A 24330-nucleotide genomic window follows, 5' to 3' on the forward strand; every position below is an offset into this window, starting at 1 on the left:
AGCACTTTAACATGAGCGAAAGTTCAGATAAAGTGAATTAGATTTTGGTCAGAGACTAAAAATAAGAAAAATAGTCAGAAGAGCAAATGAACAAAAAAGAAAAAAAAATCAGACACTCAGTCTGCATGTTTTTCTTAGAAAAATATGCTTGTTTTGATATGTACTGAGATGAATACATGGGAAAATTTAAAATTCTGTTAGGTATTAACAGAGTAGTCTATCCTATTAGAAGTTGAATGAGTGGTTACTTTTGCCAAAACACTTCTATTTAAATAAAGTGTATAAGTTTTCCTTGAAATTTTCAGAAAATGCATGTAATTTCTTTTTAGACAGTAATTTTAAAATTTTATTTCCAAGCAGTTTCCAAGACATGACTCATTATAAACCTTATAGAGAAGCTATAAGGAAACAGCCAAACAGAAAAACTCAAAACAAAAGAAAGCTATAATAATTGTATTATATATTCAGAATATTTTATAGCAGTGCCTTTCATTTTTACAAAAATCTGTTATGAGTCCTGATTTTTGTTAGTTTGGTAACTCTGTGTGTTTTACTAATATACTTTATAAGTCTAATTTTCCTCTTTTCCTTATTAGGTGTACAGTTCAAATTCCATACCTTTCATTTGGAAGACCATCATGACTACTTACTGATTACAGAGAATGGCAGTTTTACCCAACCACTGGCACGCCTGACTGGTTCAGAACTTCCTTCAACAATCAATGCTGGTCTCTATGGAAATTTCAGGGCTCAGTTGCGCTTCATTTCTGATTTCTCAATATCCTATGAAGGATTCAACATTACATTCTCTGGTAAGAAAATAAGTTTTAAAACCAGAGTTTTAAAAGTATGAAAATAGCTTATGCATGACCAAACAGAGAGAAAATGAGACAAAAAAAGATGAAAGCAAAAAAGCTATCTGCCAACAAATTTTAAGGAAAGTTTGAAGTGCCTTGAAGATTGACTATAGTAATATATTAAAGGGAACCTTAAAACAGTAGCAAAAAAAGAAATCAATTCACAAAAATTTACTAGAAATACAATAAATACATTTCTTTAACTTATATTCTATAGAATGCTGAGAGGAAAGCTTGCTAAAAATGTCAAGTGAACTTAAAGTGGAAGCCCTTACATATATGTAAAGGTTTACTTAGTCCATTAATAAAATGTGAATTAAACCAGTGATATTCTAGTTTTGTGTTTCTGGAAAAAGTCATTTTTTACAGGCCAAGATTAAGATTAATATATTCATTTGGAACTAGATGATCTAGAGGCAAGTTAATTTTGTTATTCTTTTTATTCTAGAATAACCTCTATAGGCAGTATTATATCTATAGGCAATAATATAACTTGGATTATAAGGGAAAAAAATTATAAGACCAAACTGAACAAAGAAATATTCTTGTTAGTTCTACTTTTTAGTTAAATGGAATAGTGAAAGAGAATACAGAAACAATAAGTAAATCTTTTGCCAACTTTATAATATTAAATTTACAATATTATAATTATACATAATTATATTAATAATGTATATTACAAATATATAAATAAAATAATAAATACTGATTTTGTTCTTCAGTTGTTATTCCAATATTTGCATGGAGATATTTGTCTTCTAAAATAAGGTATTTCATAGAGAAGAATAAATGAGCATAATCAGTTTTAACCTAGAATGTTAATAAAACAATAGCTCATCAACATGAAGCAATCCCTTTGTTCTCCACTGCAGTTAGGTACTGTGTGTTCTGGGAATGTTTTTAGATAAGCTACTTCTTCTTAAGACTGTATATAAGTTATAATATTATGGTTAATTAAATTTAGTCTGTCATACCCTGAAGAGTGTTTAATGATTTATTTTCATGATGTTCATTCATTGCTTGAGGAAATTTTCTTGTATAAATCTATAATATACAATTTTCAGTTTGTGGACAGTCAGTCTTACATAAACTCTTGCTTCTGAAGTCACATATTTTTCAGAATATGTATTAATAGAATTCCTTGTATACTACAGGCACAAGAGCCTTTGTCATTTAGACTAAAACCATTAAGTAAATGTCATTTCAAAATGCAAATGATTTCATTCCAAATGCTATTTTGCATTTGAAAATATGAATCTATCATGTCATTATTTTAAGTAAAAAATCTAAGAAACAAAATGTTTCTAATACAGAAAAAAAAAATACAAGGTAAATATCTTCCTTTCCAATGTATCATTCTCAAGGTGACACTTTCTCATCTTTATTTCGTTTCACACATAGAAGTATTTATTATATTACTAGGTCTTTCACAGTTCAGTTCAGTTCAGTCACACAGTCATGTCTTTGCGACCCCATAGACTGCAGCACGCCAGGCTTCCCTGTCCATCACCAGCTCCAGAGCTGCTCAAACTTGCTGCATCACTTGCTCAAACTCATGTCCATCGAGTCGGTGATGCCATCCAACCATCTCATTCTGTCGTCCCCTTCTCCTTCTACTTCAATCTTTGTTTTCAATCCTCCTTCCACCTTTCTCAGCATCAGGGTCTTTTCGAATGAGTCTGTTCTTCGCATCAGGTGATCAAAGTATTGGAGTTTCAGCTTCAGCTTCATTTCTTTCAATGAGTATCAGGACTGATTTCCTTTAGGGTTGACTGGTTTGATCTCCTTGCAGGTCTTTCACAGTAGAAGAAAATTATGTATGCCATAGCACATACCCTAATTATACCTATGTGTGCTCAGTCACCTCAGTCTTGTCTGACTCTTTGGGACTCTATGGACTGTAGCCCACCAGGGCTTTCCCAGGCCATGGGCTTTCCCAGGCAAGAATACTGCAGTGGGTTGCCATGCCCTTCTCCAGGGGATCTTCCCAGCCCAGAGATAGAACTCACTTCTGTGTCTGCTGCATCGCAGGAGGATTCTTCACCCCTGAGCCACGGAGGGGGAAGCCCACAATTATACTTAGAGGCATTTTTGAAATATATGGCTGGCCCTGAAAGCAACCAGTTTACAAAACATAGAAGTATACCCTTAAAAGTTACTACTGTTTCCTTTGTTTTCCTCTTCATCTAATTACAGAGTATAATCTGGAACCTTGTGAAGATCCTGGAACTCCTCAATATGGTAACCGAATTGGGTTCACCTTTGGGGTTGGTGACACTCTGACCTTCTCATGCTCATCAGGTTATCGTCTGGAAGGGACGTCAGAGATCATCTGTCTTGGTGGTGGCCGACGAGTGTGGAGTGCACCTCTGCCAAGGTGTGTGGGTACGTGGTCAGCTGCTTTCATTTGCTTGTATGTGTAGTCACTGTCCATGGAGTTGCATGATTATACACCCTTTTTTTAAAATATGTAATCTGTTGAATTCCTTCATTTATTTCATATTAATTATTTCAAGTTTTTTTTGACTTGGCAATCTGGTATACCACAATTATCTTCTCAACTGCTCCATTCAGCTTACCATGCTTCTAAATTTGTTTTCAGATGATGGGAATAAGGAATGAAGAGATGGTTAGAGAGACAGATAATAGATAGATGATAGAATCATATTTTGAAAGCTTACAGACAGTTGCATTCCTTTATTTTATTAATAATTGGTTTTTCATGATTTCTGACTGAAGTTTTGACAATATTTTATAACTTAGAATTAACATGTATGAAAGATGATTACAAGAGAAAGTAGTAGAGAATTTGAGTTATCAAGGCAAGTATTGCCTCAAAAATGCAATCTACAGAATAATCTATTATGATAGATGAATTCTGATGGGAATTCATTTCATGTTGTGAGATAAAGAATAGCAGTAATTAAAGTATTGAATATTTGGAGCACCATCTCAACCTTTGGAAATGAATAGTTTGACTGACAAAAAGAAAAAAATTATCTGTAGAGAAATGAAGGACTTTTCACTAGGACTTAAAATCATTTTCTATTTATATAGGAAATAAACAAGAATTTCTTTAGGTGATCACCCAATTCAGTGGTTATCAGTACTCATTTTTAAAATAGAACAAGATACAAGTGATTTTGCTATTCCAAAAAGCTCTTAAAACTCTCAATTGTATTGAACTTGAATTTAATTATAAATTTGTGGGTCACAGATGTTTGTAAGTTATACTACAAATTCAGGCGAATTTGTAGAGCTTTGATCTGTGGTTTAAGACTTTATCCTTTTTTTCTTATTTTAATGGAGGCAAATTCCCTCTAGATTAAAACAAATGAAGAAGAGGATTCCTTCTGTGACTTAGTCCATACATTGCTCACTGTATGGAATGTTGTGGGAATCCTTAAATCTAGTAAAAGCTAGTAAATCCTGTGAATCCTTAAATCTAGTAAAACAAAATTGATATTTCAGGTTAATATGGGTCTGAAGGATTTTATAGTGATGAGATTGTTTTCACAGCCCATAAGTGTTATATAACAGAGAAGCTGATATTTAACAGATGAAATTTCTTTTTAAAATCACAGCTTGTATAGAAATGACACAAACTACCACAAATACTTAATGCTGGGGTTGTGATACTCCCAGAACATCTTTTCCAAGGAGATATATAGAGTGTAGTCTTTCTGGTTTTGTTTCTATGTTTGTTTTTTTTGTTTGTTTGTTTATTTTCCTTTGTTTCATTTTTTCTACTGTTGCCAAATTTGGAATTCTCCTCTGTATCTGAATTGTCCCTGTTTCCATTTTCATTTGGTGTGAATATTTTCAAAGATCAATTAATGAAAACCTTGGGAATAGGGTGTTTGTCTTTATATTCTGGTCATTTGATACTAGGTTAATTCACTTTTCTAAACTTTATTTTTCTTATCAGCAAAATGGTTGCAACATTATGTTAATGTTAGTTATGAGGGTTAAAAAAGATCAGCCATGCTGGTAGACACCCAATACAATTACTGGAATATTGGAGTTCAGAATTTAGATGTTGTTATAACTGTTATTATATTGAGAATAATCTGCAATGTTAGTTTATTTGGACAAATTTTATTTCTTCTTAGATTCTTTGTAGTTCTCATGTAATGTATCTCTAAAGTCAACAAGCCACCAGGGAAGCCCTTCTCTAGCGCATACTTGCTTAAAAACATCACTTAGTCCTCAGTATTGCCAGCCTCATAGAAAGTTTATATTATAGACAGTGGCCTAATTATGAGTAAGTTATATTCCAAAAATTTGCCTCTGCTTTGGTTATCTGGAATCTAGGTAGTTTTTCCTTGGCACAGGATTGCAAACAGGGGCATTCCCAGAACAAACAATAGATGCAATTTCAAATTTCATTTCAAGTGTAAAACTAATACTAGCATTTACTAAAAAGACTTATGTGTACCTAGGTTACATAAGACCGTGCCTGATTCTGAGCAGTAAGGCAAAGATAAAGCGGTTTTTGGAAACTTGCTTTTTGTTTATGTTTTACTTTCATTTTGATTCTATATTTACAGTATAAATTGGTTAGTGTCTTTCTGTTTCTGTGGGTAGAATTTGATGAAAAGTGTCTTAATTCTAGACGTTAGATGAATAATAAATAGTATTTTCATTTAAGGAATTTCCTAAATAACCTCGTCATTTATGTTTCGAGGTAATATTTTTAAAAAATAACAAAATATAATAACACCATAATATTGTCTTTACAGTCTGTAAAGCATAATTTAGTGTAGTGTCCCATTCCAAAAATCAACCTATACTTTGAAAGTAGCTTTAGCATAACAATATTATCAAGGAAGTTATGTCTATTAAAAGCTTAAGATTGCACACAAACTGAGTCAGAATCATGCCTGTCACAAGTTCTGAGGCCCAGACTTATGCTCCATTTACAAAAGCACACTGCTGTCTTTGACTGGAGGCTTCAGTAAAGTTGAGATATTATAATTATTTTTTATATTATTATTAATTATAATTGATTATATTTGATATAATTATAATTGATATATGGCTTCAGAAAACTTCTTAGGCTATCCTCTATTTTAATTGGAAGAAACCTCTTCTACTGTGACCCATTTATTGAGGTTACTTAAGTGCAGGGGAACATTTAATTTTAAATTATTTTGTTGAAGTATAGTTGATATACAATCTTATATTAGTCTAAGGTGTACAACATAGTGATTCAACTTTTATATACATTATGGATTTATTACCATGATAAGTCTAGTAACCATCTGCCACCATATAGAGTTACTGCAATATTCCTTATTCTGTACATTACATCCCTGGGACTTATTTATTTTATAATTGGAAGTTTGTACCTCTTAAACCCTTTCACTTATCTCATTGATCCCCCACTTCCCTCACCTCTGGCAGCCACCAATTTGTTCTTTGTATGTATGAGTCTGTTTCTGTTTCAATTTGTTTGTTTTGTTTTTTAGATTCCACGTATAAGGGACATCATACAGTCATTGTATTTTTCTCTCTTGACTTACTTCACTTACGTTAGTATCCATACTATCCCAAGCACAGGGAAATTTGTAGAGGCAGGAAAAGAATCTTGATAGCAGTTGAGATCATAACACACCATCGAGTGGGTGTTACAGGGATTCTTCTCCCTAAGGAGTGGTGTCTGTTGTGGGCACATAGTTTATATTTACATTTCTTTCTTTCCTAAGTTATGTGATCTTTAGAAAGTTGTTCAGATCTCTTTCCTGCCAAGTTTTCTCAAATGTGATGTTTTCTAAAATGTGATAATTACATCCATGCTGCAAGATAGTTTATAGCTCTAAGACATAAAATACATGTAAATCACCTAATGTACCACTCAACAAGTGACACTTGCTCAACTAAACTCAGTCCCTTTTCTTTGTGCCTACAACTATCTCCACCACCTTATAGTCAGTTCTCCTAAGGGCCATGATAACTGATAGCAGTGAAGAGTAACTTTCACCAACCAGCAGGAGAGGAAAGAGAAGGAAAGGAGGAGATGAAAAATTTTTACTATGCTATCAGCAGCTGAGTACTTCACACACATAATCCTATTTACTACTTAGTTATCAAGATGAAAGTTTTAACTTTTAAAGAAATACATATCTATACTTATGTTTTCCATTTTGAAAAAAGTAAAAATAATTAACATGTAAAATGATATTTCAGTGGATATATTTTATACCTAAGTGATTATCCTGGTGATCCACGTTTCTGTGAAAATGGTCACATATTTTAACCAAATATCTAAAAGCAAAAAAAAAAAAAAAAAGAAAGAAAGAAAAAAAAGTGTAAAAATATGTGATTACTTTGAAAATAAGAAACATTGACTTGTTTTTGGTCAAAAAATATTTGATTTCCCTTTCTAAAATACACATTACAAATAATGCAAAAAACAAACAAACAAAAAACCTGGTAGTTCTCTTGTCATCCTTCTAGATTAAAAAAAAAAAAAAAAAAAACCTAACGTGTCTTCATTTAGCTTCCAAACATATCAGGAACCATGCCAGGTCATGTTGCAAATAAACAAGGACCTAATGGAAGTAGTTTGTTTTGGAAAGTAAATCAGCAGGTTAAATATTAATAATTTTTCTTTAGGCAAGAATCCACATATTTTAAGAAGTCCATAAATTTGAAAGTCATTTTAAAGACATTCATTCATTCATCCTTATAGTTTATTTAACACATCAACTTCTATTTCTAATTTTATGAATCATCAATTTTTTATCTGACCTTGGAGAAGTAGCATCTTTCCTAGGTCATGAGTGAAATGAGAAAAATGATAACTCCACATTACACATCTACATAGGCTTCTCACTCTTCTGAACTTTTAGATGATATATACTGATGGTTACTTATTATTTAGTTTTAAAATGAATTTTAAAAATATGGGAAACAAAGTAAAGCTTATCTGGGGATTCGGGATTCTCTGTACTATCATTATAACTTCGTTTAAATCTAAAATTATTCTAAGATGAAATTTTTATTAAAAATTCAGAACAAGAAAGGATCAATTGCACTTGAAAAGACAGTTCATTTTTGAACAAATTCTTTTTATTTCATCTTAACTTCTGAACTCTCTTGTATCTCAGATACCCACTTGCTATGTCAGATATGACTGATTTATTGTTAGTTGGCATTGTAGAAATATAGTGTCGTAGAAAGCAAATTAGGATTAAGGTATTTCACCAGCTCACAGACACTACCATTAATTAGTTGGATGATTTCAAGCAAATATCTTAATTTTCTGTGCTTCTCTTTTCTGGAAAGGATAATACCAATATGAGTTCTACTCAACCCAAACATCTCTTATAAGTTCAGTTCAGTTGAGTTGCTCAGTTGTGTCTGATTCTTAAAATAGTTTGATAAATTATGTATACAAATGTATATATTTTTCTTATATAATTATTATTAGGTGCATTTTCTTGATTTGGCAATATAAAAAGTCTGTATTATTAGCTTATAGTTTGGTGCTTTATATTTTTTTAAAGATTTTCTTGCTTGCAACCTTGTGAAGTAAGCAGAGGAGATATTATTCCCACTTGACAGCTGAGAAAATGTTGTTACAGAAACATTATAAGTAATGAGTAGAAGGTTATGCCAGAAACCCAGAAACTAAGTCTCAAACTTTTTAGATCAGTGTTGTGGTTGAAATCGTTTAGCTAAAATTGGGGCTTAAACCCATGTGCCGGGACTCAAACCCTGCCAAAACCTTGCTTTGAACTTGAACTCACGTGGCTGGGACTTGAACGTTTCCAAAACCTTGCTTGGGATTGAACCCACACTGTGGGTACTGGAACCCTGCCAAAACTCAATTTGGGACTCTAACCCACATGGCCAGGACTCAAACCCTGCAAAAACTGAGTTTGAGACTTGAACCACAATCTTTAATCACCCGATGTCTGGACTTACTGAGACTCAGGTTCTTTGATCCCAGCACAGAAGGAATTCAAAGTGATAAACAATAAGTAGATTTATTAATATAAGATGCTTGTAAGAGATGCAGGGAGCTCTGCCCTGAGGATTCAGTGGGCTATAATTTATAAGGGAAAGAAAGGGAGGGGAAAAGACTGCCTTCTTCAGGTAGATATAGATGCAGAGTTAAGGCATGCATCATTAGCTCCTCCTTCACTAGCTCCTCCTTGATACTAGTCAGGAAAGTGTCTGACCCTGTGAGGTCAAACTAGGATTATCATATTTGTAAAAGGTGGGCCTTCAATCTAGTGACCTGGGGCACAACTTGTGGTTTGGTTTGAAAGTGAAAGTGAAATCGCTCAGTCATGTCCAACTCTTTGCGACCCCCTGGACCTTAGCTTACCAGGCTTCTCCATCCATGGGATTTTTCAGGCAAGAATACCAGCATGGGTTGCCATTTCCTTCTCCAAGGATCTTCCTGACTCAGAGATCGAACCCAGGTTTCCCTTATTGCAGGCAGACGGTTTACCCTCTGAGCCACCAGGGATATCCTGGTTTTATAATTAAGCAAGCCTGCTTCATTGAATAATGTTCCAGTAGCCTTCTTGAACTATCTTTGACTTACAAAGGCCTCCCAAAGTTTCTTAGGTTTCCTTCTCTATCTGTAGTCCCCTATTGGGACTTCCACAACTACTTGTAACTATCCTATTCTATCCCATTCGTGGTGTTCCAGGTGGCATTTCTTTATTACCTTACTTATTATATATATGTATACAAAAGCTTTTCTACTATGCTTGATAAAGGCTTGAGAAAGAACATCAAAAAAAAAAGAAGAGGTGGAGTAATTGGAAAACATAAATTAAATGAAATGGGAACACGGAATATGAAATATAAAAAGTGAAACGGACTAAAGTAAAAGGTCTTCAGATAGCCCAGTTTTTTTTTTAAATGGCTGCTTATTAGAATATCACCTTATTTATTTATGCACTATTTTGAAAGACAACCTTTTTTTTTTAATGAAATAGACCATGGGTGAGTAAATTTTTTTTTTTTTTTCTATGAAGTGCTGGATAGTAGACATTTCAGTCTTTGTGGCCCACACAGTTTCAATCACAGCTATTTAATTCTGACATTGTATTGTGAAAGAAACAATAAATAATACACAAATGAATAAATGTGTTTGTATTCCTATAAACTTTCATCTACAAAGGTAACAGACTGGATGTGGCCCTCAGGTCATAGCTTGTGATTTCTGCAGCAGATTTACCAAGCTTAAAGTTACTAGCCATTCATCCCTAAGGGAAGAAGGAAAGATCCTTTTCCCATTCTCTATTTTTTTCATCACAGGTTCTGTTTTTCAAAGTAGCATATCATTTACTTTCTAGGAGATTTCTCTTGTTTTACAGAAAGAGTATTAGGACTGTATATGTTTGTGTGTGTTTGTGTATGAAAGTGAAAGTCACTCAGTTGAGTCTAACCCTTTGCGACCTCATGGCTTATACAGTCCAAAGAATTCTCCAGGCCAGAATACTGGAGTGGATAGCCTTTCCCTTCTCCAGGGGATCTTCCCAACCCGGGACTTGAACCCAGGCCTCTCGTATTGCAGGCAGATTCTTTACCAGCTGAGCCACAAAGGAAACCCAAGAATACTGGAGTGATAGCATCAGTGTGTATGAACACTGATGCAATTTATGGGTAATTTCATTACCATCTCCAGATCCTTTCATATACCCAGATCTCTTCTGAGTACCAAGTCTGTATTCCCAGAGGTACTCTGGGCTGGTCCACATGGATGGCCTCCCACAGAAAAATTGCTTCACATTCCAAAACAACTCATTATCTCCTCCACCAAATCAGTTCTCCCTTCTGCACTCCTTAGTTCAGATATGGTTCAGGTATCATTAGCTACCTGAACTAATCTTAGTTAGGTATCATTCTCATTCAACCATTCAAGCTAGAAATTGTGTTATCTTTTACTTTATCCTCTCTTTCTACCCATACTAGAAGTCACTGAGACCTACTACCAAAATTATTGTTCAAATTTACCACCATTTCCATTCTCATTACCCTTATTTTAGTCTAGCTGTCATTAATTCTCATAAAGATGAACATAACAACACAATAATAATAATGTGTGGTAGGCACTGTGTTAAACACTATATATATATATATATATATGTATATATATATATAGGCACATACAGTGCCTACACACACACACACACACAGTCGGGAGAGTGTGTAATTTGCTCAGTCTGTCTTGCCGCAACAAAGATTTGAAACAGCGGACCAGTGTTACAGCTCATAGTTTTATTTGGCAAACAAAGAATAGTACACTTTGAGACGTGAGGGCAGATGGGCCCCAAAGGAGATGCCTCAACCCATCTCGGCTCCCTCTTTTTATACCTTTTGTCTCCTCCCCCTGCACCTGCCCTATGCAAATCAGGGCTAACCAAGAAGGGGTTGTGTTTGTTTCAGCTGAGGTTCTCACTCCTGGTCTGCAGATTTTCTTTTGTTCCGTTTTCATGGGATTTTCCCTTTGTCTTTTAGCCACCACCATTTTGGACTCCTTTTTCCTCTTCTAACTACCTAATGTGAGAGAGTATTACTATCCCGTTTTAAAAGCTAGCCAGATTAATTATTTAACTTGGTAAAGAGCTTGAAATCAACCCCTTCTGATTACAGCTCATGTTTTAGCAATTGCATGTATAATCCTACTATAACATTTCTTCTTTTCTAGCTGGACTTCCTATTTCCAAATTTCCCTCATCTAATTTATCTTCTATTGCATTACTAGTGATATTCTCTTTTATTGATGAGTAAAAAGTTACCACTAATTTAGCAGTTTAAAACAGCATATTTACTTTCTCTTGGTTTCTGCAGGTAGGGAGTATGGACGCGGTTTAACTGAATCCTCTCTTAGGGTCTCAAGGACCAGGGAAGAATTCTTAACTGGGGTTCAGTATCCTCTTCCAAATTCACATCATTAATGGTAGTCTTCACTTCCTTCTTGTTGTGGGACTGAGAGCTTCAGTCCTTTGCTCACTTCCTAGGGACCAACCACAGTTCCTTGCCATATGAACTTCCCAAGCTCGGATGCTTCCTTCATCAAAACAGCAAGTCTATCTAGTAATCACTGTTGTGTGCTGCATGTGTGTTCAATTGTGTCTGACTGTTGCAGCCCTATGAAATGTAGTCCTCCAGGCTCCTCTGCCCATGGGATTTTCCAGGCAAGAACACTAGTGGATAGCCGTTTCTTCCTCTGAGGGATCTGACTGACCCAGGGATTGAACCCGTGTCTCCTTCACTGCAGGTGGATTGTTTACCACTTAGCCACCTGGGATGCTCAGTGTCACTGGCAAGATTCAGTTCTGAATGTTATAAAATCATAGGAGTAATGAAAAACAAATCAGAGGTCCCACTTAACTCAATGGGTGGGGGCTGTATTAAAGCATGAATGCCATACGGTGGATATAATGTGAGGCTCACCTTAAGCTGACATCAGGAAACCTTAGAAAAATCAGATCATCTTTATCCTCTGCATAAATTACTAGGTGGTTTCCCATGCCTATTCAGTTCGGTCACTCAGTTGTGTCCGCTTCTTGGTGACCCCATGGACTGCAGCATACCAGGTCTTCCTGTCCATCACTAACTCCCAGAGTTTGCTCAAACTCATCTCCATCGAGTCAGTGATGCCATCCAACCATCTCATACTCTGTCATCCCCTTCTCCTCGTGCCTTCAATCTTGCCCAGCATCAAGGTCGTTTCCAATGAGTTGGTTCTTAGCATCAGGTGGACAAAGTATTGGAGTTTCAACCTAAGCATCAATCTTTCTAATGAATATTCAGGACTGATTTCCTTTATGATTGACTGGTTTGATCTCCTTGCAGTCCAAGGAATTCTCAAGAGTCTTCTCTAACACCACAGTTCAAAGGCATCAATTTTTCAGCACTCAGCTTTCTTTATGGTCCAACTCTCACATCCATACGTGACCACTGGAAAAACCATATCTTTGACTAGATAGACCTTTGTTGGCAAAGTAATGTCTCTGCTTTTTAATATGCTGTCTAGGTTGGTCATAGCTTTTCTTCCAAGGAACAAACGTCTTTTAATGTCATGGTGCAATCACCATCTGCAGTGATTTTGGAGCCCTCCAAAACAAAATCTTCACTGTTTCCATTGTTTCCCCATTTATTTGCCATGAAGTGATGGGACTGGACCATGATCTTAGTTTTCTGAATATTGAATTTTAAGCCAACTTTTTCACTGTCCTGTTTCATCACTTTCATCAAAAATGAAATGCCTATTAGATTATTAGCTCTATACCTATTAGATTTGGTTGAAATTCCAGAAGTCTTTTCTTAGGTTGGCCTTACTGCCCTCTCTACAGTCATTTCCCTTTATGCATCCTGGATTATATTCACAAGATGCTACGTGCCATTCCCAAACACACCAAGCATGTTCTACATTTTAAGATGCACAGGATGTGTTGAGGTCTACTCTATATGCAAATGATCAAACTCTCACTTGTACTGACACAGGCAAACAAATAATATCTTTAGCTCTAAAAAGGTGCCTGTGAAGTTAGAATGAGAGAAAGCCCTGAAAGCATTGTTCAATGGCTGGAAGACACTTTGCATTTTAATCTGTTGAGCTTTCATTTCTACCACCAAAGCACCGATAAAGCCACCATTATCTCTCATTATTTACTTTATTATTGTGACAGCCCAAACAGACTCTAGTCTTGTCCATTTTCCCCAAAGTAAATAGTAGAGTCAGATTGAATTTCTTATGATACAAATTTGATGAGTCATTCTCTTGCTTTAAATTCTTCCGTTTTTTTCCATTGCTCTCAAAATAAATTCTGAACGTTACTCTCTTACTCCTATCCTCACCCCATAAGTTCATCTAACTAATTTATTCTTCAGATTCATCTTATTTACCTACCCTGATAGTCTTTCTTGACCTTCAAAGAGTGTTTTGGATGTCTTTCCTACAGGCTGCATGTGCTTTTCTGTATTTACTCTTTCTGTGATTCATAATGCTGTATTGAATTGCCTTTTTATCTACATCAGTGTTTAGCATATAGAAAGCTTTCAGTAAATTTGTTGAGTTGATAAAGAATGAATATATAATGGGGCAAAGCTCCTTTATTTTTGCATTTTCAATTTACTAACTTTAACATATATGAACAAAGCTATACTTCACAGATACTGTATTCAGCCTAACACCTTTTCAGCCTGGACCATCACTCTAGTATTTATAATGCATTTTCTATGTGGATATTAACATACAATGCCTCAAGTCTAATAAGTCAACCAAACAATAAACAATGAAAGTGCCTGTAAAGACTACTAATTGTAAGTCTATAATTATAATAGGAGCCAAAAGCATGAATTTATAAAAATTGAAAATGGTGAGAAAATACTTAATCTCATATCTGTATATGGAATAAATCTTTCCCCAATATGTAGTGAAAGAGAGCTCAACAAGGAGACTGGCTGACATTTCCCCCCCAGTGGAATGAGAAGGAAACTGATAAAAACATTTTCCACAATTTTCATTAGATAAATATATTGACAATATTTTTATTTGAAGCAGCATTAGATTAGGAACAAATTTTGCTTTATGGAAATATGAGCCATAAAGAATGGAAGTATTAAATAAGCCAGTGTAAATGGGAAAGAAACAATGTACATTTCCTACTTAATGTAACTGCATTGAGAACTGTGAGCTGAAATTCTCCTCTTTCATTTAGAACTTATAAACAAGTAGATTTATGGAGAACATTTTGTAATCTAAGTAAGTAATATAATCTTAGTAATCCCCTGAATTTCTTTTCTTGTATTGTAGTTGGCAAGTGAATCAGTTCAGTTCAGTTCAGTCGCTGAGTCGTGTCTGACTCTTTACAACCCCATGGACTGTAGCACGCCAGGCCTCCTTGTCCATCACCAACTCCTGGAGTTTACTCCAACTCATGTCCATTGAGAAGGTGATGCCATTCAATTGTCTCATCTGCTGTTGTCCCCTTTTCCTCCTGCTTTCAGTCTTTCCCAGTTCTGTCTTTTCCAGTGAGTCAGTTCTTCACATCAGGTGGACAAAGTATTGGAGTTTCAGCTTCAGCATCAGTCCTTCCAATGAATATTCAGGGCTGATTTCCTTTAGGATGGACTGGTTGAATCTCTTTGCAGTCCAAGGGACTCTCAAGAGTCTTCTCCAACACCACAGTTCAAAAGCAGCAATTTTTCAGCTCTCAGCTTTCTTTATAGTCCAGCTCTCACATTCATACATGACTACTGGAAAAACTATAGCTTTTACTAGACAGACATTTGTTGGTAAAGTAATGTCTCTGCTTTTTAATATGCTGTCTAGGTTGGTCAAAACTTTTCTTCCAAGGAACAAGTGTCTTTTAATTTCATGGCTGCAGTCACCATCTGCAGTGATTTTGGAGCCCCCCAAAATAAAGTCTGACACTGTTTCCACGGTTTCCCAATCTATTTGCCATGAAGTGATGGGACCAGATGCCGTGATCTTAGTTTTCTGAATGTTGAGCTTTAAGACAACTTTTTCACTCTCCTCTTTCACTTTCATCAAGAGGCTCTTTAGTTCTTCTTCATGTTCTGCCATAAGGGTGGTCATCTGCATATATGAGATTATTGATATTTCTCCCAGCAATCTTGATTCCAGTTTGTGCTTCATCCAGCCCAGTATTTTTTATGATATACTCTGCAAGTGAATACATGCTGTTTTATCTGATTGCTGTGAAGCCCTCGAAGGTGAAGGCTGTATCTTAGTTATCTTTCTACCTCCTATGTGTTTGCCATAAACTGTGGCATGTCAGAGAGGCCCATTCTGAGCATAGGACAGAGTATAAAGTTAATTCACCATGATCATCATGAAAAAAGTTAGAGTAGACAGAGAATGGTGATTCACTTATAAGAATACTTTCATTAAATGATCCTCTGCATTATTAGAGTTTCAGATTTATTTGGACAAATTTAAAAAAAATTTTTTTTTTGAGGACCTGAAATAGCAGACTCCTAAAAAGCAGTTCATTTCCTTTATAGGTCCTCATGCTCTGACTGTGAATCTTGTTGCAAGCCAAAATCTGCCTGCCAATTGGAAAGTTAGTTCTGGGATGACATAGAGGACACAGACTCTTTAGAGAGAACTGACTTACAGAGAAGAGCAAAAAGTAGGGCATTTACTGGTATCTGTGCTTCAGCATCTTGGCCTTAAAGCAATAGTAAGGGTCTCACATTAGGAAGAATCACAAAGGTACCAGAGGCACTTGCTATCTCTGCAACTTCTAAGTTACCTCTTCATGCTTTTGTGTAGAATATACCCAAGTTCAGAAATACCTACAGTACACTTGTTATTCCTCTGTGTCTTCCTCTGTTCTTCCTCTGTATCTTCCTTCTGGACATATTGGAAAACATGAGAAAAGGGGACATGATTAGACCTGTAAGTAATGTTTTAAAGAAAAATAGGTGTTGTAATATTAAACTGAAAAGCATGAAATTCATTAGCTTTGTCATTAGACAAACTAACTTTGGTATTTAGTATAATATATCTTTACTTAATTAGAAAGTGATTGGTTTAGTACATATTAGTGCCAGATAAGAAATATTTGCCTGAGGTAATTATAAAAGCTAATATTTGTTGTGGGTTTACTACATGCCTGGCATGGTCTTATAAAGTTTGAATAAGAATACGGAGAGACAGGGAGGTTAAGCAATTTTTCCTAGGAGAATATATTAGAAATTTTTATTTGAAGCAGATTAGATTGGGAGCAAATTTTTGCTATATGTAAATATGAGCCATAAAGAATGAAAGCATTAAATAAGCTAGTGTGATGATATTCTGTCCATATCCCCAAACTGATTCTTGCTTACTACTGTGACATCTGTGGCTCTCAGGAAATGCCGTCATTCGGCAATGCAGATAAATGGAGGAGATAATTAAATGTTATTGTTACTTGTAACTGAATTATATTTTGATTCCCTGCCTCAAGAGAGCATAGGATTTAATTGAAGTTGCAATAGATCGACAGTATCTAAAAGCCTTTGAAGCTGGGAGAAAAGGTCATCACCACATAAGGCAAATACATTTTAAAATTATTTCTAATTCTCTGTTTTTGTAAAACCCATGTGTCTGTTTTCTGTATATAGTTTTCTTTTTTTAAATTTCAGCTTCATAATATTAAAATAATAGCAAAAATATGTATGTCATTAGTGCAGAGGTTGAGTCCTAATAAACGGTTTTATTGTTTGTCATCTGGTAACGCACTTAGCTATGTTCAAATGTATCTAGGGCTTTGAAAAACAGACAGACATTGAAACAGAATAGAACTATCAATTAGTAACTGTGCATTGTACTAAGGAACCAATCAGCTGTAAGTTGAGTGGCACTAATGGGGGTAGGTTTAGGGTGAGTCCAAGACAGTAGGACCATGATTATTCTACCTAGTAAATGCATTCAGCCCACAATAGAGGGTGTGTAATAAAATGAGTTTCACATTTTTCATAATTATTTCTGTTTTTTAACTGTTTTCTCTTAACCTACCAATCTTAAATCCAATTCCTTCACTGCAAACAAAGTAGCTGAAATAATCTTCCTGTGTTTATTATAATAAGACAGTTGTTGCCATAGAAATAATATAATGTTACAAAATAAGCATCATGAGTTAAAACCAAAATCAAGAAGGGTCAGGTGTGAGAGACTATGCTTATATAAATAAACCTTGGTAATCATAAGAAATGTCAAAGTAAATTACAGAGAAAGCAAGAGAAAAATGAATTTAGAGCTTTGGGAAGTAATTTTCAGAATTCAAATATTGCCCTTCAAGAAGGTGTTTTAAAGGAAAGGAGTTAGGGGATTACCGACCCTCCCACAAACTGAATTTCTGGCTACAAGCCATTTTTTACATCTCTGCCTTGTACCTTAGTACTGTCTTTGTAGCTCTCTTTGAATCCCAGTTCAATTATTGGTATGCTTAATATGTAGGTAACATTTTTCTTTTCACATGTTTTAATCAGTCTACAAAGACTATGTTTCAAAAAATGATGGATAGTTTTTATTTCATTCATTTTACTACACCTTTCTGAATTTGTAGTAGGTGATGTTTTGTTATGCTTAGCTACAGATCCTGCAGACATAAAAAGTAAACTTTTCTTATCCTGTAAAATTAAAATCTCAACTGAATCTAATCACAATTTTCCAATAAAAAGAAAAGAAAATCCTGGGTTTTGTTTGTTCTGAAAGCTTTGGATTTAATTTCAGATTTAAAGAGTATCAGTTCAGTTCAGTTGCTCGGTCATGTCTGACTCTTTGCGATCCCATGGACTGTATCACACAGGGCTTCCTTGTCCATCACCAAATCCCAGAGTTTACTCAACTCATGTGCATCAAGTAAGTGATGCCATCCAAACAACTCATCCACTGTCCCCTTCTCTTCCTGCTTTCAGTCTTTCCCAGTTCTGTCTTTTCCAGTGAGTCAGTTCTTCACATCAGGTGGACAAAGTATTGGAGTTTCAGCTTCAGCATCAGTCCTTCCAATGAATATTCAGGACTAATTTTCTTTAAAATTGATTGGTTGGATTTCCTTGCAGTCCTAGGGTCTCTCAAGAGTCTCCTCCAACACCGCAGTTCAAAAGCATCAGTTCTTCAGCGCTCAGCTTTCCTTATAGTCCAATTCTCACATCCATACATGACTACTGGAAAAGCCATAGCTTTGACTAGAGGGACCTTTGTTGGCAAAGTAGTGTCTCTGCTTTTTAATATGCTGTCTAGGTTGATCATAGCTTTTCTTCCAAGTAACAAGTGTCTTTTAATTTCATGGCTGCAGTCACCATCTGCAGTGATTTTGGAGCCCCCTAAAATGAAAATCTGTCACTGTTTCCATTGCTTCCCCATCTATTTGCCATGAAGTTATGGGACCAGATGCCTGTGATCTTAGTTTTCTGAATGTTGAGTTTTAAACCAACTTTTCCACTCTCCTCTTTCACTTTAATCAAGAGACTCTTTAAATATTTTAAATATATTAAAATGTTTAAATATATTAAAAAGTATAATAATAAAAATACATTTTTTTCCTGATAATGTAAGATTATTTTCTACTTGCTCAATTTTGGTATTTAAAACCATTTGATGTCATTTTAACAAGTGTAAAACATATGAGTGCTTCACCACCTTATAATCACCCTCCTATCTGCAAAAGAAAGCCAGGTTATACATTTTTTTTCAGGTTACACATTTTTCTACTTTGAAAATTTGTAGAAAAACTCCACTGATCACAGTCTAGGCTGTATGTGCTACCTTATCCCCAGTTTTTAAATTTATCTAATAAATATTCATGCAATGCTTGCTCCAAGGTAGTTTAAAAGACTTTCTTGCCTTCTTCTTGCTAAACAAGAGCAAATAAAAACCATTTAATGAATTTTATAAATTCTTCACTCCCCTGCTAAGAGTCTCTTCTCTCCTACCCAACTCAAACTCAACCACTCTTCCCCAGGAAACAAGATTATAGCACTAGTTGGCCATAATCACTGATGATGCTGTCTCTTACCCTCTGATGTGTGGAAGGGTTGAGATTTGTTGATGAAGAGAATAATGCAGCCTTCATTTTTTTGTGAGCTTGGAAAACATTGACATGCTATTACAGGCTTTTTTCTCAGGTACAATTTCAAGGTACAATTTCCTCAGGTTATTTCATCTTTAACTATATCATGTTTGTTTGTTTGTTTCCCTTCCTCACCTTTTCCTTCCTTTTTTTTTTTTTTTTTGCTTTCTTTCTCTCTCCTCTTTCTTTCATTCAGTCCCCTCACATGAAACTTCCTCATTTGATGATGTTTCACAATTCCTTTCTTATAAAAGTGAAAACAAATAAATGTACAAAGAAATACCTAAAGAGTATCAAACAGTAATACAGATGACATGCAAATTGCTGACACTTAATGAGCATCAGGGAATGTGTCAGTTGTTGGTTAGTCAAAACCAAATACCCTAAGTATGAAACTCACATATTTAAAGAATTCTCAGTCTTTTAGTAGTTTTCCCAAAGCTATAATGAAGACAGAAAAGAAATCAAATTTTAGGGTGCTGATATGTACATAGTAGCACGTTTGGTACTATTAGGTTGGCGCAAACATAATGTGGTTTCAAACTGTGATTTTTTTTTTTTTTTTTTTTTTCAAACTGTGATTTTTAAATCATTATAACTAGGCTCAAACACATCTTCATTAACCAAAATAGGAACAATTACAATCAACACATTTTTGCCAACAAGAAATAACTTTGTTTATTCCTATGGTATAAAAATCTGTGCTTCAGTTTTCAATGAACTCTTGGAAAGTATTTTCTGCCTCCTTCTGGTAGTGGAAGCATTTTCCCTGCAAGAAGTTGAGGTGCTTAAAGAAGTGGTAATCGGTTGGCAAGAGATCTGGTGAATATGGTGGATTAGCAAAATTTTGTAGCCCAATTGTTCAACTTTTGAAGCATTGGTTGTTTGACGTGTGGTCAACTATGGTGAAGAATTGGGTCCGTTCTTTTGACCAGTGCTAGCTGCAGGCCTTACAGTTTTTGGTTCATTGCATCAATTTGCTGAGCGTACTTCACAGATGTAATGGTTTTGCCAGTATTCAGAAAGCTGTAGCTGTAGATCACATGGGCAGCAGACCACCAAACAGTGACCATGACCTTTTTTTGGTGTAAGTTTGACTTTGGAAAATGCTTTGGAGCTTCTTCCTTGTCTAGCTGCTGAGGTGGTAATTCGCTGGTTGTCATAAAAAACCCACTTTTTCCCACATCACAATCCTATCAAGAAGTGGTTTATTGTTGCTGTGAGGAATAAGAGAAGATGACACTTCGAAATAATGATTTTTTTGATACTCAATCAGCTCACGAAGCACCCACTTATCGAGTTCTTTCACTTTCCAGTTTACTTCAAATGGCAAATGACCGTAGAATGGTCAATGTTGAGTTCTTCAAAATTCTCATGTAGTTGTAAGGGAATCACTTTGATGATGGCTCTCAATTGGTTGTCAGCTTCTGATGGCCGGCCACTACACTCTTCATCTTCAAGTTTGTTGTCTCCTTTGCAAAACTTCTTGAACCACCACTGTGCTGTGCATTTGTTAGCAATCCCTGGGCCAAATGCGTTGTTGATATTGTGAGTTGTCTGTGCTTGCCTTAAGACCCATTTTGAAGTTGAATAAAAAAAAAAATCACTTGAATTTGCTTTTTTGCTAACATCATTTCCATAGTCTAAAATAAATATAAAGTGCATCATTTCAGTTCAGTTCACTCAGTCATGTCAGACTCTGCAACTCCATGGACTGTAACACACCAGGCTTCCTTATCCATCACCAACTCCCGGAGCTTGCTCAAACTCATGCCCATCAAGTCAGTGATGCCATCCTACCATCTCATCCTCTGTCATCCCCTTCTCCTCCTGCCTTCCATCTTTCCCAGCATCATGGTCTTTTCTCATGAGTCAGTTCTTCACATCAGGTGGCCAAACTATTGGAGTTTCAGCTTCAGCATCAGTCCCAATGAATTTTCAAGACTGACTTCCTTTAGGATTGGTTGGTTTGATCTCCTTGCAGTCCAAGGGACTCTGAAGAGTCTCCTCCAACACCACAGTTCAAAAGCATCAGTTCTTTGGCACTCAGCTTTCTTTATGGTCCAGCTACCATATTCATACATGGCTACTGGAAAAACCATAGCTTTGACTAGACGAACCTTTGTTGGCAAAGTAATATCTCTGCTTTTTAATATGCTATCTAGGTTGGTCATAGCTTTTCTTCCAAGGCACTATAAAATGCATAGCAAGTTTTATATATGCTATTTATATGTTATATACATAAGTTTTACATATGCCATAAAATGCATAGCAAGTAATGTCATTAGCAAAAAACATACAGTGAGGAATGCATATTAAAACAATATATAACATAACCACATTTATTTGAGAATATATTCCAATATCAAAAGGTAAATTTCAACAGTGCAAAATTGCAATTACTTTTGCACCAACCTAATTAAAGTTTTGTTGCTTTTTTTTTAAAATCTCATTTGTGTGTGTGTGTGTGTGTGTGTGTGTTAATTGCTCAGTCTTGTTCAACTCTTTGCGATTCCATGGACTGTAGCCCACTAGGCTCCTCTGTCCATGGAATTTTCCAGGAAAGAATACTTGAGTGGGTTTCCATTACCTTCTTCAAGGGATCTTCCCAACCCAGGAATTGAATCTAGGTCACCTGCATTGCAAGCAGATTCCTTACATCTTAGTTCCATGGGAAGCCCTAGTCTCATTTACTCCTTATAATACCTTATTATGTAGATATTAATATTTTCATCACCCATATTTTTTTTTACCCATTGACGAAGCAATGCCCAAAGAGGTGAAAGGATCTGTGCTGTGTCTCAGTTAGCAAGTACAGTATAGATTTGTCTATGTTCCAAATTCTGTAGTCCATATACTTTACTTCATAATTTATTTGAAATTTTTATAGGATTGTAATAATAATACAGATTCAGATAGCATTTTGAAAAAGCATGTTGCCATTCTGTGAACATTATTTGTTTTCATTTTCTTCAGGGAAAAGAAGAGAATGGTTTGGGGATTAAAAAAAATTATAGAATTTGCTAAAGAATTTTTCTTTTAATGTGTTTACCTAATTTTCAGGATAAGCATTTCTATGATATTTAATTCATTCCAAGTTTTGAAGGGCTGTGAGAAACTTTTTATTCATTAAATGCACTGTCCATGGAAATGTTAACAAAAATAACAAGAATCAAATTACAGTGAATGTTGTGGTATGATCTACCTTAAGTAATAATTAATATTTTGGACATATATAGTGATCTAACATCAAATACTTGCAAAAACTTTTAAGATTTATTGTTTATGATAATTTTATTGCTTAGGAATATGTCCCTTCCACCAACCCCCCCAGTAAAATGTTGTTCATGTTAATATATTGAGTTCTCTCATTAAGTTCCCTGACATTTTAGCTTTGGGAAGCTCTAAACTCAGGCCTTGGAAAGTTAATCTTCATTTAGTTAATCATTTATTCATTTATCTTTTCATTAACTCACTGAGCTTAGAGAGACAACAGTGTTTTGTATGCCATGAGGTGATGGTGATATAACTAAGGTAATTAGATATTAGTGATTATTTTATTTGAAAACATATGTTCTACTACTCAACAAAAAATAAATTATTCCAATTTAACAAATATATGGTGAGCACCGAGTTGGGTGACAAAGGTAAAAGTACGTAAGTACTTTCTCTCCTCTGTGATTTCCTATTCTAAGGGAAAATAAGACTAATTTTGACATAATGAGATGAGAATTAGAAATAAGACCCAAAATATAGCAGAGAAGAGTAGCATTTTTCTCCCCCTGGAAGGATAGGGAGCAGTGTCTCAAAAATGGCATATTTGTGAAAATGGGATGGATTTTTGCTAAATAAAATACGTTGGAGAAGATCCTATAGGCAAAGGATGTAACATAAGCCAAACAAGTAAAATCAATGCATCTACAAATCTGTTTTGGCTCTGAGTGGCTTTTTTTAACTCTTTTTGAGTCACAGTTCAATTGTAGGTATTGTTCTTCAGTCGTTAAGTCATGTCCAACTCTTTGTGACCCCATGGACTGTGGCAAGGTAGGATCCTCTATCCTCCACTGTCTCCTGAGTTTGTTCAAATTCATGCCCATTCAGTCGGTAATGCTATGTCACCATTTCTCCCATTGCCTTCAAGCTTTTGGGTCTTTTCCGATGAGTTGGCTCTTCACGTCAGGTGGCCAAAGTATTGGAGCTTCAGCGTCAGCATCAGTCCTTCCAATGAATATTCGGGGTTGATTTCCTTTAGAATTGACTGCTTTGATCTCCTTACTGTCCAAGAGACTCTTAAGAAAGTCTTCCCCAGTACCACAGTACAAAAGCATCAGTTCTTCAGTGCTTATCCTTCTTTATAGGTGTAGTCAATGTGCAACTAACACTTTCCTCTTTCTTCTTTTTGATCAATTCAGGAAGGTCATATTTCCTTCAATGATAGATAGTTCTTATTTCAAACATTTTTCTGTATTTTTCAAAAGTGTGAATAAATATTTCATTAGAATTGAATATATATTAGTCCTGAACTGAATATTCATTGAAAGGACTGATGCTGAAGCTGAAACTCCAATACTTTGTCCACCTGATGCAAAGAACTGACTCATTTGAAAAGACCCTGATGCTGGGAAAGATTGAAGGTGGGAGGAGAAGAGGAAGACAAAGAATGAGTTGATTGGATGGCATCTCTGACTCAATGGACATGAGTTTGAGTAAACTCCAGGAGTTGGTGATGGACAGGGAGGCCTGGCATGCTGCAGTCCATGGGGTCACAAAAAGTTGGACACGACTGAGCAACTGAACTGAACTGAACTGAACTGAAGTAACATCTTTGTAATAGTCCATGAGGTACTATAGAATCTGGACTTGGAAAAATGATACCATAGGTTTAAACATGGCTTCACAACTTAGTGATTTTGACA

At 35.4% G+C, this 24330-nt stretch overlaps 1 protein-coding gene across 1 annotated transcript in view; it reads left to right on the plus strand.

The window, feature by feature from the left end:
- CSMD3 (CUB and Sushi multiple domains 3) overlaps positions 1 to 24330 on the plus strand; it is a 1309925-nt gene that overhangs the window by 893372 nt on the left and 392223 nt on the right. The window contains exons 21-22 of the mRNA XM_043483744.1: positions 597 to 812; positions 3054 to 3242. Of these exons, the coding sequence (XP_043339679.1) occupies positions 597 to 812; positions 3054 to 3242 (405 nt within the window). The remainder of the gene's footprint in view (positions 1 to 596; positions 813 to 3053; positions 3243 to 24330) is intronic.

This window comes from Cervus canadensis, chromosome 12, assembly GCF_019320065.1.
Source record: "Cervus canadensis isolate Bull #8, Minnesota chromosome 12, ASM1932006v1, whole genome shotgun sequence".
Taxonomy (NCBI): Eukaryota; Metazoa; Chordata; class Mammalia; order Artiodactyla; family Cervidae; genus Cervus; species Cervus canadensis.